Raw genomic sequence first — 18719 nt, 5'->3', positions numbered from 1 at the left:
AGGTCACTTGACAAAAGTCTCGCTTAGCCACCCAGCTTTGGGCCTCAATTATGATCATAAGTCAAGAACTACCTGTAGATTAATGTTCCTCCACCGTCGAGGCTGATTTCTCTCCTACCTTCCCGTTGCCCGTAATTTTGCCAACGAAGTCAACAGGACATCTTTCGCGGGAAGCCAGGCGTTGCAGAAAATCAGCTCGGCGGGGTTGAAGCAGGAGAGCATTCGATTCTTGGTACTCGGCCCCCCAGATTTCCAGAACACTCAAAGTGGGATCTCCCAGCTAGGAAACAAATGAGAGAGAGAGAGAGAGAGAGAGAGAGAGAGAGAGAGGGAGGGAGGGAGGGAGGGAGAGAGAGAGAGAGAGAGAGAGAGAGAGAGAGAGAGAGAGAGAGTGAGAGAGAGAGAGAGAGAGAGAGATTTTGGGAAAAAAACCCATTTCTTCGGTGCTGGGTTTGGAGTGGAAATATTTATAATATATATTGAGGATCAGGGTAGATCAACCACTGCAAGGCTTGAGCAAAGACACACCTGGAAACGGCTCGCATAGATTGTAGCTCCGGCTGGCTCGCTCAGCTCCTTCAAGACATTCCCTAAATGAAAAGAGAAAGTTATTTAGAACACTCCGGAAACATGGTCAAAATTCTTGGAGGGATCAGCTGTTGCAATTTCTCCCAGACATCTCTTGTAGAGAGCAGGAATTCACAAGGAGGGATGCGCCAAATTTAGGGTTCCAGGAATGTAAAACTCCCTATAAAACTGAAATGTTCTAGATCACACGGATCATGGATCCAGAGGTTTTACAGAGGTGAATCTTCAGAGAGGAGGAACTATCAGATTACCCCCAAAAAAACAGCCAATTCAGTGCTTCTCAGAAGAATAGATTTTGCATATCTTGTCAATAACTTTTCATTCACTCAAATGTAAATGTATTTCTTTGGACTGCACTTATCCCGTATTAAATACAATGTCTGAGGGCCACACACCTCCCCCTCACCTTAGGCCCTAAGAACATCGGCCTGGCTTGACACTGAGAGCGTGACATTTTTATTTTAATCACCCAAGGGAGGATAGGAAACTTAAGCTAGCGCTCTCCATATCGTCTTATATTTCATCTCCCATCAGCTCCAGTGGCTGGGGCGCTGGCAATGGATGGTGGGACATGTAGTCCAGTACCAATTCTGTCTCTCCAAACGAGCTACAATCACTTCCAGGTAACCAAGCCATTACTGTTTGCATTGACACTCCTGCTTAGTTTAATAACTTTTATAACTGATGATTTTAATGCTTTTATGTTGCAAACCACCCAGAATCATTGGACATGAGATGGGCAGCAAAAAAATTCAATAAAATAAAATAAAATAAAATAAATAATAAAATAAAAAATAAAATAAAATAAAATAAAGCAAAGCAAAATAAAATAAAATAATAAAATAAAACAAAGTAAAATAAAATAATAAAATGAAATAAAATAATGAACTAAAATAAAATATAAAATAAAATAAAATACAGTAAAATAAAATATAAAATAAAATAATAAAATAAAATATAAAATATAAAATAAAATAAAATATAAAATAAAGTAAAATAAAATAATAAAATGAAATGAAATAATGAACTAAAATATAAAATAAAATAAAAATATAAAATATAAAATAAAATAAAATATAAAATAAATATAAAATATAAAATAAAATATAAAATAAAATAAAATAATACAGTAAAATATAATAAAGTAAAATAAAACAAAATAATAAAATAAATAAAATAAAATATTCTTCGGTTTGTCCTTACAGGTAGTCCTTGAGTTATGACCATAACTGAGCCCTAAGACATGATGGTTGTAAAGCAGATCACCACGTGACCGTACCTGATTTTACAACCTTTTTTTGTGGCGGTTGAAAAGCAAATGCTGCCGTCGTTAAGTGAACCCATGGTTCGCGAGAGCTGGTGCCCCTCCCTCAGGGCCCTCCCTCCTCCAGCCCTCACCGTTGCCACCGGCTCCCTGGTCGTGCAAACTGCAGATGGGATTGTTGTCTCCACTCTCCACGCAGCCCCGAAGGACCCGGTTCATCTTCTGCTCCATCTCGGCATCACCACGCTGCACGGCCCCAAAATCCAGCTCACTGGCGTTGTCGCCTTGCACCTAAATGCGCATGGGAGAGATTGTGGCAGGGATACAATGGGAAGAGTGCTTAGCAACCACAATCACGAAGCAACCACAATCCAGTCTAGCAACTCTCTTGCTAAGGGCTGCAGTCACTAAGCAGAAAATCCTGTGACTGCAATAGGCTTATGACAGCACTTCCCCTCCGGTTGTTAAATGAATTACCGAGGTCACTAGGTAAGACATCGCATGACCACGACAGGCTTATGATGTCACTTCCCCTTCAGACATTAAGCAAATCACTGCAGTCAATAAGCAAGATATGCAACCATGATGGGCTTAGGATATTCATTTTCCCTTTGGTCATTAAGTAAATCACTGTGGTTATTAAATGAGGCAGCATATCATCTCAATAGGCTTATGGCATCACTTCCCCTTCAGAGCTTAAGCTAATCACTGCAGTTGTTAAGTCAGACCTCACCTGACCATGATGGGTTTATGAAATCCCCTTAGGTCATTAAGCGAATCACCATGGTCATTAAGTGAGACCTCACATGATCTCAACAGGCTTATAAAGTCACTTCCCCTTCAGTGGGGAATCACTGCAGTCGTTGAGTGAGTCATGATGTGACCACAGCAGGCTTATGGTATCACTTCCCCTTAGGTCATTAAGTGAATTACTACTGTCACCAAGTGAGACCTCACATTAGCTCAACAGGCTTATAAAGTCACTTCCCCTTCAGTGGGGAATCACTGCAGTCATTGAGCGAGTCATGACGTGACCAGAGCAGGCTTATGGTATCATTCCCCCTTAGGTTATTAAGTGAATCGTCATGGTCATTAAATGAGATGTCATACCACAGCAATTTGCAGTTTTACTGCCGGCTTCACCACTGCCTCTGCTTGCCAGAAACCAGCTGTGAAGTCTACAAATGCCCAGAGGATTGTGGGGGATTGCAGTTTTTTTTAAACAGGTCATAACTCCGAATGGTCGTTAAATGGGTCAGGCTGTGAGGGAGGGCTACCTGTAGCTTTGCCACCACCAGTCCAGAAGTACAAGAAAGGTGGTTAGCCTCTTCTTCCTATCCCTGCTTTCTTGAACCGAAGTTGCTGAAAGAGATCTAGAACAGGACTTTTCAACTTTTTCACCCACTGTGCCACTTTTAGGATATGGCCACATCCGAGTACCACCAATCGCCTAACAAGGTGTCAAAAACTTGATGACCAAAAAAAAAAAAAAAGTAAAAAAGTGATGAAGTACAGGTAGTCCTCGACTTACAACAGTTTGCTTAGTGACTGTTCGAAGTTACAATGGCACTGAAAAAAGTCCCCCCCCCCAAGCCACAGCCGAGCAAGACACCTGCCTACCCGCCCGGCAGCAGTCTTCCTCCTGTCCGAGGTTTTCATTGTTGTGAGCATTTCTGTTGAGGATTGGCAGCGGGGGTGGGGTGGGGGGTTGTTTTTTATTTCCCCCCCCTTCTGTTGGGTGGTTGCAGCAGGTTTTGGTCACTTCACACGACCCTGGGACACTGTGACAGTCATAAATATGAATCTTGCCAAGCATCTGAATGTAAATCACAAGACCCTGGAGATGCTGCAACATTCCAGCTGATCGGCGCTTCTTCTGGGCTCAGAAGCGCCAGGATCAGCACCAAGCTCCAGCTGGAGCCTGGCACTGATCCTGGCACTTCCACTGAGCCCTGACAGCCCCGAAGAAGCGCTGATCCTGGCGCTTCCGCTGAGCCCTGAAAGCCCTGCAGCTCCAGCCGTCTCTCGCTCTGGCTTGTGCAGTGCTGTCACCAGTTCAGCTAATTCCCCTCCTCTACTACCACTTTTCTAGGATGATCGCGTACCACCTGCCAGGTGCCAATGTACCACAAGTGGTACCTGTATCACTGGTTGAAAAGCCCTGCTCTAGAGCAAAGGAGAAAAGCTCTCTTCTCGTGTTACCTGGATGGATGACGCAGCTCCTCCTCCCACACCAATTCGGTAGACGGGGCCTCCGACTTTCACCACATCCATCCCTGTAAAAGAAGAGGAAACGCAGCGGTTAAACCACAGAATGAACTCAGAGCTGAAGAAGCTTCTTGGATGAGAAGTGAAACGTCTTCAGAGGAAAAAATGAGAAGATCCAGTTGCCTCTTGAAAAAAAGCACCTTTTTGGACAACCACCACCTGGATGACTGAGAATCGCCATCGGCATTTAGAGATGCACTTTGGGATGAACGCCTTTCGAATGGTGCGGGAGGATGAATGGATTTCCAGAAAACACTGCAGACTATAGGAACCATTTGCGCTTCAGTCTGAGAGGCAGACAACACGGACTCATCCCCAACAGCCTGTCTTCAACAGCGAAGGCACCCAGGGCAAAAGCCTCCTGCAACCATTTGCACTACTCAGGTGATCCTGAGGACACAGGTAAACCTCCAAGTGGCCTCAACGACTCTCTAAAAGAAGGCAAATGACCAGCTCTCTGCAAGGAGTATAAATCCTTCCATTCCTCACCACCCAGCCAGAGCTGAAGAAGCTTCCTGGATGAGAAGCGAAACGTCTTCAGAGGAAAAACAAGAAAGTCCAGTTACCTCCTGAAAAGTCACCTTTGGGACAACCATAGACACAGAGTGAATTTCTGACATGGAGATTAAATTCAGCTTGGGGTAACCACTGGCTGGAATAGAGGTAGTCCTTGACTTACGACCACAATTGAGCCCCAAATTTCGGTTACTAAGGAAAAACGTTTGTTAAGTGAGTCTTGCCCCACTGTCTCCCTTTTCTTGCCAGAGTTGTTAAATGAATCGCTGCAGTTATTAAGTTAGCAACGCGGTGGTTAATTGCATCTGGCTTCCCCATTGACTTTGCTTGTCAGGAGGTTGCAAAAGAAGATCACGTGACCCCAGGACTCTGCGGCCTTCATTGGGGATGGGGATGCTGCAATGGTCATAAGTGTGAAAAATGATCGTTAAGTCACTTCTTTCAGCGCCGATGTAACTTTGAACGGTCACTAAACAAACTGCAGTAAGTTGAGGACTACTGTAGATTTGGGATACAATATGCTACAATCCTGACAAATCCTTACCAGGCTGGGGCGTTTCCTTGCGCACATGTATGTCTTCGATTGCTCCAATGCCTCCGCTGAACATGATGGGCTTGATCCATTCGTGGCGCTCACCGTCCCCCAGGCGCATCCCGAAAGAGCGTGCGAACCCTAGCCCAAGGAAGACGGTTGAATTTAAACAATTGCCCTTTCCCACGCAATCTTGCACGTCCCTCTAGTTCAGTGTTCATCCCCAACCATGGTGGCTTGAAGGTGCGTGGACTTCAACTCCCATAATTCCCCAGCCAACCCAACTTTGGTGGCTTGAATATGTGTGGACTTCAATTCCCCAGCCAGATCAACTTTGGTGGCTTGAATATGTGTGGACTTCGACTCCCAGAGTTCCCCAGCCAGCCCAACCTTGGTGGCTTGAAGATGTGTGGACTTCAAATGAATTCTGGGAGTTGAAGTCCATGCATCTTCAAGCCATCGAAGTTGACAAATACTATTCTAGTTCTTCTGCCCCTTCCCATGTTCAGCAGCCAACATTTTTTCACTAAACAAATCACAACTTCAAACACACTTCTGTTTGGATTTCAGGAGCAAGCCACCATCAAGCTCACCTGCCAGCACAGGTTCCCCAAATTTGTTGCCGTAGTCCGAAGCTCCATCACTGGCACCAATGGCTACTTCCACAGGCCGTGCAAAATTATCAGGGTACACAAAAGATACATCTTCCCAAGGCAAGGGATATCCTAAAAGGCAGATGTAAAACAGAATTATTTCTTTTCCAGAGCTATGTAACATTCAGATCACCTTTTTTACATTTATTTTTCATATTCCTTGCAGTCATCTGGTCGTTAGTACTCTTTCTGAGAGTAGTTGAGTGGCCTCCAAGTGGCGTCAATGACTCTCAGAGAGAGTACTAATGACCAGATGACTGCAAGGAATATGAATTCTTTCATTCCCCACCATTCAGTCAGAACTGAAGAAGCTTCTTGGATGAGAAGCGAAACGTCTTCAAGGAAAAACAAAGAAATTTCAGTTGCCTTTTGAAAAAGCACCTTTGGGACACTCACCTGGAATATGTAAATTGCCAAAGCTGTAGCCGGCAGTTCCAGCAATCACATGAGCCCCACGACCTGTGCATTGAACATCCCGGATTCTCCCTCCTGTCCCAGTGGTGGCACCACTGAATGGAGCAACTCCTAGAAGAGAAAGAGAAGTTGCAAACAATGAGACTGTTCTGTTCCAGCCTACACCGGCCCCGTTTGTGTGTCAGGGACAACCCCTTCTTCCTTTAAACAATCAACAGGCTGGAAAAAAACAACCCAAATTTATTTACAGTTCAAACAAAAAGGCAACAGAATATTTCCTTCAATAAATGATTCAAAATATGAAACAAGAGTTAACAAACAAGAGTCAAACAGATTAGCAAGAACAGACCAGGATTCTCTTTGAATGTCTCCAAACGGTTGCCTTCAGCAACCAGCCCCACTCACACCTTCCCCTTTTATTATCAGTCCCAAGGCGTGGCTTCTCACTGCCTTCTCCTCCTCTCAGTGAGTTGCCTCATTGATTTTCTCTGCTCTGCTCTGCTGGATTGCCTTCTGCTTCTAGCGTCTCTGAACAGATTCAGCTGTGACTCCTCTGAGTCCGACACCTCGTACTCAGACAGCTGAGCCTCATGAGGAACATGACCGGAAGGGCCAGGCTGAGAGTCCTGCAGTGCATCAGAGCCTCCCTCTGACACCAAAGGCTCTCCAAAACCCTCCTCCTCCTCCTCAGATTCATCGGACTCAGCTGCTGGGAGCACAGGCTGACACTGAATCACAACAGAGACTTGCAAACAATAAAGGAGAATATTTGTAACTCAGATTGGAAATGAGGGGGCTCCTTGGTGTTCTTGAGCTTGGTTGTTTTCTTGCAGACGTTTCATTAGTCAAACTAGGTAACCTCATCAGTGCTAGTCACTAACACAGCACTACATTAGCACTTGTGACGTTATCTACTTTGAGTAATGAAACTCATGATGTTACCTAGTTTGGGCAAAAAAACAACCAAGCCCAGAGAGCACCAGGGACCTCCTTTCCACAAACTCCACTCCCTTCTCGTACTGATGATGTTACCTAGTTTTGGTAATGAAACGTCTGCAAGAAAACAACCAAGCTGAAAGAGCACCAGGAACCCCACAGTCTCCTCCTCCAACCACAACTGAGCTCTCAAAATTTCTATTGCCAAGCGGGAGAGTCATTAAGTGATTTTTTTGCCCCATTTTACGACAGTTGTTAAAACCAATCACTGCAGTTGTTAAATTAGCAACAGGGCTGTTAAGTGAATCTGGCTTCCCCATTGACCTTGCTTGTCAGAAAGGTCACAAAAGGGCAATTACATGCCCACACTGCAACCATCATAAATGTGAACCGGTTGCAAAGCATCTGAATTTGGATCATGTGAAAATGGGGATCTGCAACAGTTGTATTTTGATCATGCGACCATGGCAATTCTGCAGTAGTCGTAAGGGTGAAACATGGTCACAAGTCACTTTTTTGTTTGACATTGTAACTTTGCATGATAACTAAAGGAATGGTTGTAAGTCGAGTAGATTAGGCAACTGCTTAACTGTACTTTACTTGAAGGAACTGTTGAGTAGCTAAGCTATGATATGAAACTATGGTATCCAAAGAAATACAGGTAATCCTCAAGACATGACCGTAATAGTGTCTACCCACTACAGTTGTCAAGAAGGAAGCTTCGGCAGCTACGTGCCTCTACATTTCAACTAGCCATTAGAGTAAGGTGGTGGGAGGGAGAGGTGCTGCTTTAGAAGTGATGGAGAAATGAAACCTCTACAATTCCACTGAAGACAGTGAGAGCCTGAAACCTTTCCAAGGACACTGCAGCAGGTGTGGAGAAGAAGCAGACGGTTCCCATAACAAAGTGAAATTGTTTATATGAACTACGTGAGAGGGTGGGGGTTTGGCCGAAGAAATTATTGTTTAATTCTATTAACTGGTGTCTGGGAACCTCAGAGTTAGTTTTGCTTCAACATCACCATGCCGTGTATTCAATAAACAGTAAGATTTTCGGAAACGGAATGAACCTGGAGTTTTATTTTTGATTCTCGCGCTGGATGTTGACAACAGTTGAATGATGGTTGTAAAACAGGTTGGATTTTTACAATGTTTTTGTGGAATGAATTTTGCAGGCACAATGTCAACCTCCAGTTCAAGTATGTCCATGTAGCTCATGTAAACAAGTTCTCTTCGTTATGGGAACCATCTGCTACCTTCTTCATACTTGCTAGAATGTCCTTGAAAGGTTTCCAGACTGCCGACTCTCAGCAAACTTCCATAAAACTGGAGAGGTTTCCTTTCTCTAACTAGCGCAGTCGAAAGCATCACCTCCCCCCCCCCACAGCCCAAGGTGAAAACAAAGAGGCAGGCAGCTGCCAAATTTTCACTCCTGACACACAAGTGCAAATTCATTGTTCACTATGGGCTCAGCTTTGCCGAAATCCAGAAGTAACTGCTGTGTTTGGGCAAAACCGTCGTTAAAAACATGGTCATGTGACATGTGACACAGCAAACAGCCCTAAATGCGATTGTGTTGTCAAGCACCCAAACTGTGGTCACATGACTGTAGGTGTATGGGACAACCATTGGATCCAGGTCACAAGTCCCCTTTTTCCAAGTAGGTTGTAACTTCAAACGGCCACTTAAGTGACCACTCGTAAGTTGAAGACAACCCGTACAGCCAAGGGCAGAAAGAATGAAAGGCTAAACCAGAAGAAGGCAACCTCGCCTCTTTTATGACCCATGGACTTCAACTCCCAGAATTCCTGAGTCAGCTGACTCAGGAATTGTGGAAATTGAAGTCCATGAGTCATAAAAGAGGCGAGGTTGCCTACCCCTGGCCTAAACCAAGTTATCTTCTGGGATAACACAATCTGCAAACGCAGCTGAACTCTAGGCGAGATAGGTGGCTGATCAATTTAGTTAATAAATAAATTTTAAAAACTCTTGCTTGCCTAAGATAATAGTATTTTAGGGGTAAGACTCCAGAGCTTACAGTTCTTTTTTCCCCCCTATGCATGTATCTGTGGCTTGATTTGAAGCTGAAAATGATTTACAAGACCCAGTAGGACAAAAGCAAAGAATGCAACTTTTAAAACACGCTTCAAATTTTTCTGCCTCCTGGTCACCCTTGGTTTCTCTGTTCAACCAACCATGTTTATCAGGTCCCTGCTGAGCTGTGTCATTTCGGTAGCAATGTGAATAACAGCACAACAGAGTTGAAAGGGACCTTGGAGGTCCTCTAGTCCAACCCTCTGCTCAAGCAGGAAACCCTATAGCAATTCAGACATATGGTTGTCCAATCTCTTCTTAAAAACCTCCAGTGTTGGAGCACCCACAACTTCTGGAGGTAAGCCATTCCTCTGGCTAATTATTCTTACTGTCAGGAAATTTCTCCTTAGTTCTAAGTTGCTTTTCTCCTTGATTAGTTTCCATCCGTTGCTTCTTGTCCTGCCTTTACATGCTTTGGAGAATAGGTTGGCTCCCTCTTCTTTGTGGCAGCCCTTTAGATTTTGGAAAACTGCTATCGTGTCACCCCTAGTCCTTCTTTTCATTAAACTAGACATACCCAGTTCCTGCAACTGTTCTTCATATGTCCTAGGCATGAGATCTGATTCTGGGGTAAAGCACATGTTTTGCATGTATCAGAGGCTGGATGTAATCTCTGAAACCTCCACTTTGAGACAGACAGAGACAGGCAGACAGACAGACAGATCTCCATACCAGCAGGAAGGTCGTTGTGCAAAGAGGAGGTGTTGAACCTAACAAATGATGGACTAGAAAATTTGTCATATGATCAGTAGAAAATTTTTCTAGTCCATCATTTGTTAGGTTCAACACCTCCTCTTTGCACAATGACCCTCCTGCTAGGCACACTGATGCTTGCGTAGACTTCGATTTCAGCTCCCACTGTCAAACTGTCTGCGTTTGATGATGAAAGCTGCGGATGATGGAAACTGTCGTCCCCAAACAACCAAGGACTGCCAAACCACTAACCCTAAGGTTGGTAGCACTGCTTTTCCAGGGTCTTCTGAGGCCACCGCAGGAAGCGGGTACCTCCTCCTGCAGCCCTGGATTGTGGGTCACGCTTTTGGCTAACTCACCCGTGGGAAAGTTGTGGGTTTCAGCTGTGAAGATGACATGTCGGGTGGAGGTCCGCTTCTCAAAGGGGCTGGCCTTGGATGGGTCACTGGGCCAGAGGGAGAGGACTTCCCTGCCTTGAATTGCACTTGAAGGAGAAGACACAAAACGTAAGCTTCAGGAATGCATCAAAAATGAAAGTCTTCTTCGCCCTGGTGCATTGGGACTACAGCATCCAGAATTCCTTGCTCTTCAGCTGTACTGATTGGGAATCCTGGGATCTGTAGTCTCCCGAGGCATCTGAGAAACATCCAACTGAGTCGAATGGGTTCCACTTCCCTTCCTCAATGGCTGCGCCAAGTAGTCCTTGACTTATGACCGCAATTGGGACGGAAACTTCCATCACTAAGCAATGGCGTTGTTAAGTGAATTGCACCTGATTTTGCAACCATTTATTTGCAATGGTCATTAAGTGAATCATGCTACTTATTGAGCAAATCTTAATTAAGCTTTCCCCATTGACTTTGCTTGTTGGAAACCCCCCGAGTAAATTACTAACGGCATTCACACGACACTGCAACCAACGTAAATACATACCGGTTGCCAAGCACCTATATTCTGACCACAGCGAGGCTGCGATGGTCATAAAGGCAAGCACTGGTCATAAGTCACTTTCTTCTGTACCTTTGAATAACTTCGAACGGTCATTAAATGAGCGGTTGTAAATCGAGGACTATCTGTCTTGCCAATCTAGCAATTCCAATTTTCAGTTGCCGGGTGGGGGAGAGACACAGAGAGAGAGAAAACGGGAAAACACCCACCTGCTGTTGTCGCAAAATTTGATGACGTTGTTGGGATTGCTCCGTTCTTGAGTTTTCATGATGGACTCGAAGAGCGATTCCTTCATTTCCTTCCCGTCCACCAGGAGGCGCCCTTTGAAGAACCAATGCCGGCTGTGTTCACTGCGGGGGGAAACATCAGGCAGAAGGAAAGAAAAAATAAGAAAGCGATTTCAAAGCTGCTTTTTCTTTTCAGGAGGCAACTGGGCTTTCTTGTTTTTCTTTTGAAGGCATTTCGCTTCTCATCCAAGAAGCTTCTTCAGCTCTGACTGGATGCTGGGCATGGGAAGGATTTAGATTCTGTCTTGCAGACAGCTGGTCATTTGCATTCTTTTAGAGTCGTTGAGGCCATTTGGAGGTTTCAACGAACTGTTGAAAGTTGAGGGCTGCCTGTATACGTTTATCCATAGGAACTGAACGGTAAGAAGGGATTCCATTTTTCTTAGGTCAATTAAACTTATTTAGGTCCTAAGAAGGGGGGGGCGAAGCACTAGAAATTGAGGCATTCACCTTTTATTCTGGATCATATCATAACATTCATCTCCTTCTTTGGGGGGAATATAAAATTCCAGAAATACATTGTCTTCTCTCTCTGCTTGTTAACTCTTGCTTTCCTATTCTCTCTCTAGAGCCGGGGTCCCCAAGCTGTGGGCTGTGGCCCAGGGCATGCTAGCCACGGGGCCGTGGGACAGGCTGGCCAGTGCGCGCATGTGTGCATGCACACACACACCCATTCGTGCTAGCGCCATGCCGTGGGGCGTGAAAACAGGACACCGCCGCGCCTTGGGGCACAAAAATGGGACGCCGCTGTACCTCGGGGCATGAAAACAGGGTGCTGCACCATGCAAGAACGGGGCAGGGCTAGCGAGTATCACATGGACACTAGCATCGCACCATTTGTGTCGCGCACATGCTCATGGGCCCACACATGCATGCGTGCGTATAAAATGCTTCCCTTTCCCTCCAGTCTGCCAACTGAGAAAAGTTGGTGATCTCTGCTCTAGAGGAACTTTTCTCAGCCATGACAATTTTAAGATGTGTAGATTTCAAACCCCAGCTGGTTTTTTTTAAAATTTATTTTAATTCCATTTATATCCCGCCCTTCTCCGAAGACTCAGGGCGGCTTACAAGCTTAGCAGTAGCCTTCATTCTATGTATATGCCTGCTTATTAGGGCTTTCACACACACCCCAAGCGGCATTATTACAAAGTCAGCTTAATTGCCCCCAACAATCTGGGTCCTCATTTTACCTACCTCGGAAGGATGGAAGGCTGAGTCAACCTTGAGCCTGGTGGGATGCGAACCTGCACTAATTGCAGGCAGCTGGTGTTACTTAAGGAGGCATTAGCCCACTGCTCCACCAAGGCTAAAGTCCACACATTTTAAAATGGCTGAAACACTGCTCTACGAGTCCTTGGGCCAGATACAACCTGGAACATGATTTTAAATAAAGGGGCGGTACAACCATCATAAGGGACGCGGTGGCTCAGTGGGTTAGGACGCTGAGCTTGTCGATCAGAAGGTTGGCAGTTTGGCGGGTCGAATCCCAAGTGCCACGTTAACAGAGTGAGCGCTTGTTACTCGTCCCAGCTTCTGCCAACCTAGCAGTTCGAAAGCACGTAAAAATGCAAGTAGAAAAATAGGGACCGCTACGGTGGGAAGGTAACAGCGTTCCGTGCGCCTTTGGCGTCTAGTCATGCCGGCCACATGACCACGGAGACGTCCTCGGACAAGCGCTGGCTCTTCAGCTTTGAAACGGAGATGAGCACCGGCCCCTAGAGTCGGAAACGACTAGCACGCATGTGTGGGGAAACCTTTACCTTTGCCTTTACAACCATCATAAATATGAATCGATTGCCAAGGGTCCCAATTTTGATCACGTAACATGGGGATGCTGCAACGGCTGTGTGAAAACTGGTCATAAGTCCCTTTTTCAGTGCTGTTGTTAACTTTGAATGGCCACTAAAAATAAGGACTACCTGTAAGTCGAGGACTACCTGTGCAACCAGGCATGGCACTAGAAAATTGAAGCATATTTTTTCCCTTTCCCCCCCCCCCCCAGTGGCCAAGCATCCAAATTTTGATCACATGACACCCAGGGATGCTGTAGCACTCACAAGTGTGAAAAATGGCTCTAAGTCCCTTTTTTCAGCACGGTTGTGACTTTGGTCACTAAACAGATCGTTGTAAGTCGAGGACTATGTAAAAATGCAATTCTTGTTGCATTTTCCTGTCTGAACTGTTCAAAGTTTTCAACTAGGGCAGACTCTAAGGCAGAGTTTTTCAACCTGGGCATCTTTTAATTTGTGTGGACCCCATTACAGAAACAATACCTGTTGGATTGAGCAAGGTCAAAGCATTCTACGCTGGTGGGGTTTCTGCCCAGTTTTTGGAAGAGAGCGGTGTAAAAATCCAGGTCCCAGGAATCAAAAGCCAGACCTAAGGAAGCAGAGAAACACAAGAGGTTGACTTACCGGTGTCACTAGCCCTTCCTACATGAAAAGAAACGAATGAACAAATGTAAAAGGATATGAGAAGGAATCCCTTTGCAATTGGAAGCAATGGTGATGTCCTTATGCAGGGGTCTCCAAACTTGGCAACTTTAAGACTTGGGGATTTCACTTCGCAAAATTCCCCAACCAAAAATTTCTCCTTAGTTCTAGATTGGTTTTCTCCTTGATGAGTTTCCATCCATTGCTTCTTGTCCTGCCTTCGGGGGCTTTGGAGAATAGCTTGACTCCCTCTTCTTTGGGGCAGCCTCTCAAATATTGGAAGACGGACATTATGTCTGTTTATCTGTCTATCTCTATCTCTATCCATATACCTATACCTGAAGGCAGAAGCAACGGATGGAAACTAGTCAAGGAGAGAAGCAACCTAGAACTAAGGAGAAACTTCCTGACAGTTAGAACAACTAACCAGTGGAACAACCTGTCTCCAGAGGTGGTAAAGGCTCCAACACTGGAAGTTTTTAAGAGGAGACTGGACAGCCATTTGCCTGAAATGGTATAGTGTTTCCTGCCTGAGCAGGGGGTTGGACTAGATGACCTCCAAGGTCCCTTCCAACTACTTCTTCTTCTTCTTCTTCTTCTTCTTCTTCTTCTTCTTCTTCTTCTTCTTCTTCTTCTTCTTATTATTATTATTATTATTATTATTATTATTATTATTATTATTATTATTATTATTATTATATCTTATATCTTATATATATTATGTTATTATTATCTATTATAAGGGACGCAGTGGCTCAGTGGGTTAGGATGCTGAGCTTGTCGATCAGAAGGTTGGCAGTTTGGCGGGTCGAATCCCGAGTGCCGCGTAACAGTGAGCGCCTGTTACTCGTCGCAGCTTCTGCCAACCTAGCAGTTCGAAAGCACGTAAAAATGCAAGTAGAAAAATAGGGACCACTACGGTGGGAAGGTAACAGCGTTCCGTGCGCCTTTGGCGTCTAGTCATGCCGGCCACGTGACCACGGAGACGTCCTCGGACAAGCGCTGGCTCTTCGGCTTTGAAACGGAGATGAGCACCGGCCCCTAGAGTCGGAAACGACTAGCATGCATGTGCGGGGGAACCTTTACCTATTATATCTATTTCTATCTCTCTCCATTCTATTCTATGCTATTCTAGGAATTCATGTTTCCTTCCACAGTAAATTGTTTCCGGTCTAAGAGCTGAAGAGAAGACTGTGAGAAGAACCCAGAAAGTGAAGGATGAGTGTCTATAATGTATGTTCTTATTAGTGGTTTTGACTTGTGTGTAACGTGCACTGTGGGCAGCACTTAATTTCATTGCGAGTTACACAATGACAATAAAGATATTCTATTTATATCTATATCTATATCTATATCTATATCATCTATCTTTGGAGAATAGATTGAACCCCTTCTTTTGCATGGCAGCCCCTCAAATACTGGAACCATGCTATCATGTCACCCCTAGTCCTTCTCTTTATTAGATTGTTGTTGTTAGCTGCGAAGACGTGTCCGACCCATCGCAACCCCGTGGACAACGTTCCTCCAAGCCTTCCTGTCATCTACCATCTTCTGGAGTCCATTTAGGCTCACGCCTACTGCCTCAGTAACTCCATCCAGCCACCTCATTCTCTGTTTATTAGATTAAAGGTAAAGGTAAAGGTTCCCCCGCACATGCGTGCTAGTCGTTTCCAACTCTAGGGGCCGGTGCTCATCTCCGTTTCAAAGCCGAAGAGCCAGCGCTTGTCCAAGGACGTCTGCGTGGTCATGTGGCCGGCATGACTAGGTGCCAAAGGTGCATGGAACACTGTTACCTTCCCACCGTAGTGGTCCCTATTTTTCTACTTGCATTTTTACGTGCTTTCGAACTGCTAGGTTGGCAGAAGCTGGGACGAGTAACAGGCGCTCACTGTGTTACGCGGCACTCGGGATTTGACCCGCCAAACTGCCGCCCTTCTGATCGACAAACTCAGTGTCCTAACCCACTGAGCCACCGCATCCCACGTTTATTAGATTAGACATACCCAATTCCAGCAGCCATTCTTTATGTTTTAGCCTAATGATCTTGGCTGCTCTTCTCTGCACTCTTTCTAGAGTCTCAACATCTTTTTTTGTATCATGGTGACCGAAACTGGACAACAGGCGACTACAAACTCAACCCTGCTGTCTCCTAGCTAAATAATTCCCCAATATTTCCCCATTCTCTTTACCCTCCCTAGCTCATACCAAGCTGGTTGTTGGCCTTGACAAGAGCCGCTCTCCCTTCTCCAAGAATGTCAACGTGGAACACCGCTTCGGGGTGGGTTGCTACAGCAAAACTGTTGATGGGTTTGGGATAGGTCTGCTCCGTCATCCGATCGTAGAGCGAAGCTACTAGTTGGATCTCCTGGGATGATGTGGGCAGTTGGTCACACTGAAAAACAAAATCAACCTTTGGCTTCTAAATTCAAGAGGGGTTTTATGCACCTGATGGAAGAAAACTTTGGATATCCAAAGAGCAGATTCAAGACCCGCCCTCTGAAATCGCCAGACGAGAGAAAACAGTGTAGTAAATCTGCAGCTATGAATTCTATCAGGTGTTCCAGACGTTTTTGGAAAATGTCCACCTAGTCTTAAAGCTACAAATATACAATTCTCCCCTTCATGGATTACTGCCTTGTCGTGGCGAAGGGGCTTGCGTAATTCAATGAAGCTATGAGCTATGCCGTGCAGGGCCACCCAAGACGGAAAGGTCATAGCAGAGAGTTCTGACAAAACGTGATCCGCTGGAGAAGGAAATGGCAAACCACTCCAGTATCTTTGCCATGAAAACCCTATGGACAGTACCAAAAGGCAAAACGATATGACGCTGGAAGATGAGCCCCTCAGGTCGGAAGGCGTCCAATATGCTACTGGGGAAGAGCAGAGGGCTAGTACTAGTAGTGCCAGAAAGAATGAAGCGACTGGGCCAACGCCGAAAGGACGCTCAGCTGTGGATGTGTCTGGTGGTGAAAGGAAAGTCCGATGCTGTAAAGATTTTTTTCTCCATAGGAACCTGGAATGTAAGATCCATGAATCAAGGAAAGCTGGACGTGGTCAAACAAGAGATGACAAGACTGAACATCGACATCTTAGGTATCAGCGAACTAAAATGGACAGGAATGGGTGAATTTAATTCAGATGACCATCAGGTATACTACTGCGGGCAAGAATCCCTCAGAAGAAATGGAGTAGCCTTCATAGTCAATAAAAAAATAGGAAAAGCAATACTGGGATACAATCCTCAAAATGACAGAATGATCTCAGTTCGAATCCAAGGCAAACCATTCAATATCACCGTAGTCCAAGTCTATGCCCCAACCACCGGTGCTGAAGAGGATGAAATTGACCGGTTCTATGAAGCCCTACAGCACCTTATAGAACTAACACCCAAAAATGATGTCCTTATCATCATGGGGGATTGGAATGCTAAAGTAGGAAGCCAAAAGATAACCGGAATAACAGGCAAGTTTGGCCTTGGAGTACAAAATGAAGCAGGGCACAGGCTGATAGAATTTTGTCAAGAGAATACGATGGTCATAGCAAACACTCTTTTCCAACAACCCAAGAGACGGCTTTACACATGGACATCACCAGACGGTCAACACAGAAATCAGATTGACTATATACTCTGCAGCCAAAGATGGAGAAGCTCTATACAGTCAGTAAAAACAAGACCAGGGGCTGACTGTGGCTCAGACCATGAGCTTCTTGTTGCAAAGTTTAGGCTTAAATTAAAGAAAGTAGGGAAAAGCGCTAGGCCAGTCAGGTATGAATTAAATCATATCCCTGTTGAATATACAGTAGAGGTGACAAATAGATTTAAGGAATTAGATCTGATAGACAGAGTGCCTGAAGAACTATGGACAGAGGTTCGCAACATTGTACAACAGGTAGCAACCAAAACCATCTCAAAGAAAAAGAAATGCAAGAAAGCAAAATGGCTGTCTGAGGAAGCTTTGCAAATAGCTGAGGAAAGGAGGGAAGTGAAAGGCAAGGGAGAAAAAGAAAGATATGCCCAATTAAATGCAGAATTCCAAAGAATAGCTAGAAGAGATAAGAATGCCTTCTTAAATGAACAATGCAAAGAAATAGAAGAAAACAACAGAATAGGGAGGACCAGAGATCTTTTCAAGAAAATTGGAGAGATGAAAGGAACATTTCATGCAAAAATGGGCATGATAAAGGACCAAAATGGCAGGGACCTAACAGAGGCAGAAGAGATTAAGAAGAGGTGGCAAAATTACACAGAAGAACTATACAAGAACGAGCTTAACGTCCCTGATAATCACAATGAGGTGGTCACTGACCTCGAGCCAGACATCCTAGAATGTGAAGTGAAGTGGGCCTTAGAAAAGCTGAGCAACAACAAAGCTAGTGGAGGTGACAGTATTCCAGCTGAGCTATTCAAAATCTTAAAAGACGATGCAGTAAAAGTGCTACACTCAATTTGCCAGCAAATTTGGAAAACTCAACAGTGGCCACAGGATTGGAAAAGATCAGTTTACATTCCAATTCCAAAGAAAGGCAGTGCTAAAGAATGTTCAAACTATCGCACCGTTGCACTCATTTCTCATGCTAGTAAAGTTATGCTTAAAATTCTACAAGCTAGACTCCAGCAGTATGTGGATCGAGAACTACCAGAAGTACAGGCAGGATTTCGAAGAGGCAGAGGAACTAGAGATCAAATTGCTAACATACGCTGGATCATGGAGAAAGCTAGAGAGTTCCAGAAAAACATCTACTTCTGCTTCATTGACTATGCTAAAGCCTTTGATTGTGTGGATCATAACAAACTCTGGCAAGTCCTTAAAGAGATGGGCATACCAGACCATCTTATTTGTCTCTTGAGAAATTTATATGCGGGCCAAGAAGCAACAGTGAGAACTGGACACGGAACCACTGATTGGTTCAAAATTGGGAAAGGAGTCCGGCAAGGCTGTATACTGTCGCCTTGCCTATTTAACTTATATGCAGAGCACATCATGAGAAAGGCAGGGCTAGATGAATCAAAAGTTGGAATTAAGATTGCCGGAAGAAACACCAACAACCTAAGATATGCAGATGATACCACTCTAATGGCAGAAAGTGAAGAAG

The 18719-nt window shown here is 44.8% G+C and overlaps 1 protein-coding gene across 1 annotated transcript in view; it reads right to left on the bottom strand.

Moving 5' to 3' along the window:
• LOC308679357 (phosphoribosylformylglycinamidine synthase-like) overlaps positions 1–15975 on the bottom strand; it is a gene marked incomplete at its 3' end in the record, with an annotated part of 38869 nt that extends 22894 nt beyond the window's left edge. The window contains exons 1-11 of the mRNA XM_081346965.1: positions 15831–15975; positions 13467–13572; positions 11116–11256; positions 10318–10442; positions 6218–6346; positions 5762–5893; positions 5181–5309; positions 4055–4128; positions 1987–2143; positions 529–590; positions 119–280 (exon numbers count right to left, since the gene is read on the bottom strand). Coding sequence (XP_081203091.1) covers positions 119–280; positions 529–590; positions 1987–2143; positions 4055–4128; positions 5181–5309; positions 5762–5893; positions 6218–6346; positions 10318–10442; positions 11116–11256; positions 13467–13572; positions 15831–15957 — 1344 coding nt within the window. The remainder of the gene's footprint in view (positions 1–118; positions 281–528; positions 591–1986; positions 2144–4054; positions 4129–5180; positions 5310–5761; positions 5894–6217; positions 6347–10317; positions 10443–11115; positions 11257–13466; positions 13573–15830) is intronic.
• Positions 15976–18719: the final 2744 nt, after the last annotated feature.

The sequence above is a fragment of the Vipera berus genome (genome assembly GCF_964194415.1).
Source record: "Vipera berus genome assembly, contig: HAP1_SCAFFOLD_255, whole genome shotgun sequence".
In the NCBI taxonomy this organism is placed as follows: domain Eukaryota; kingdom Metazoa; phylum Chordata; class Lepidosauria; order Squamata; family Viperidae; genus Vipera; species Vipera berus.
The sequence above is the reverse complement of the archived record's forward strand: the minus strand, read 5'-3'. Positions and strand labels throughout refer to the sequence as shown.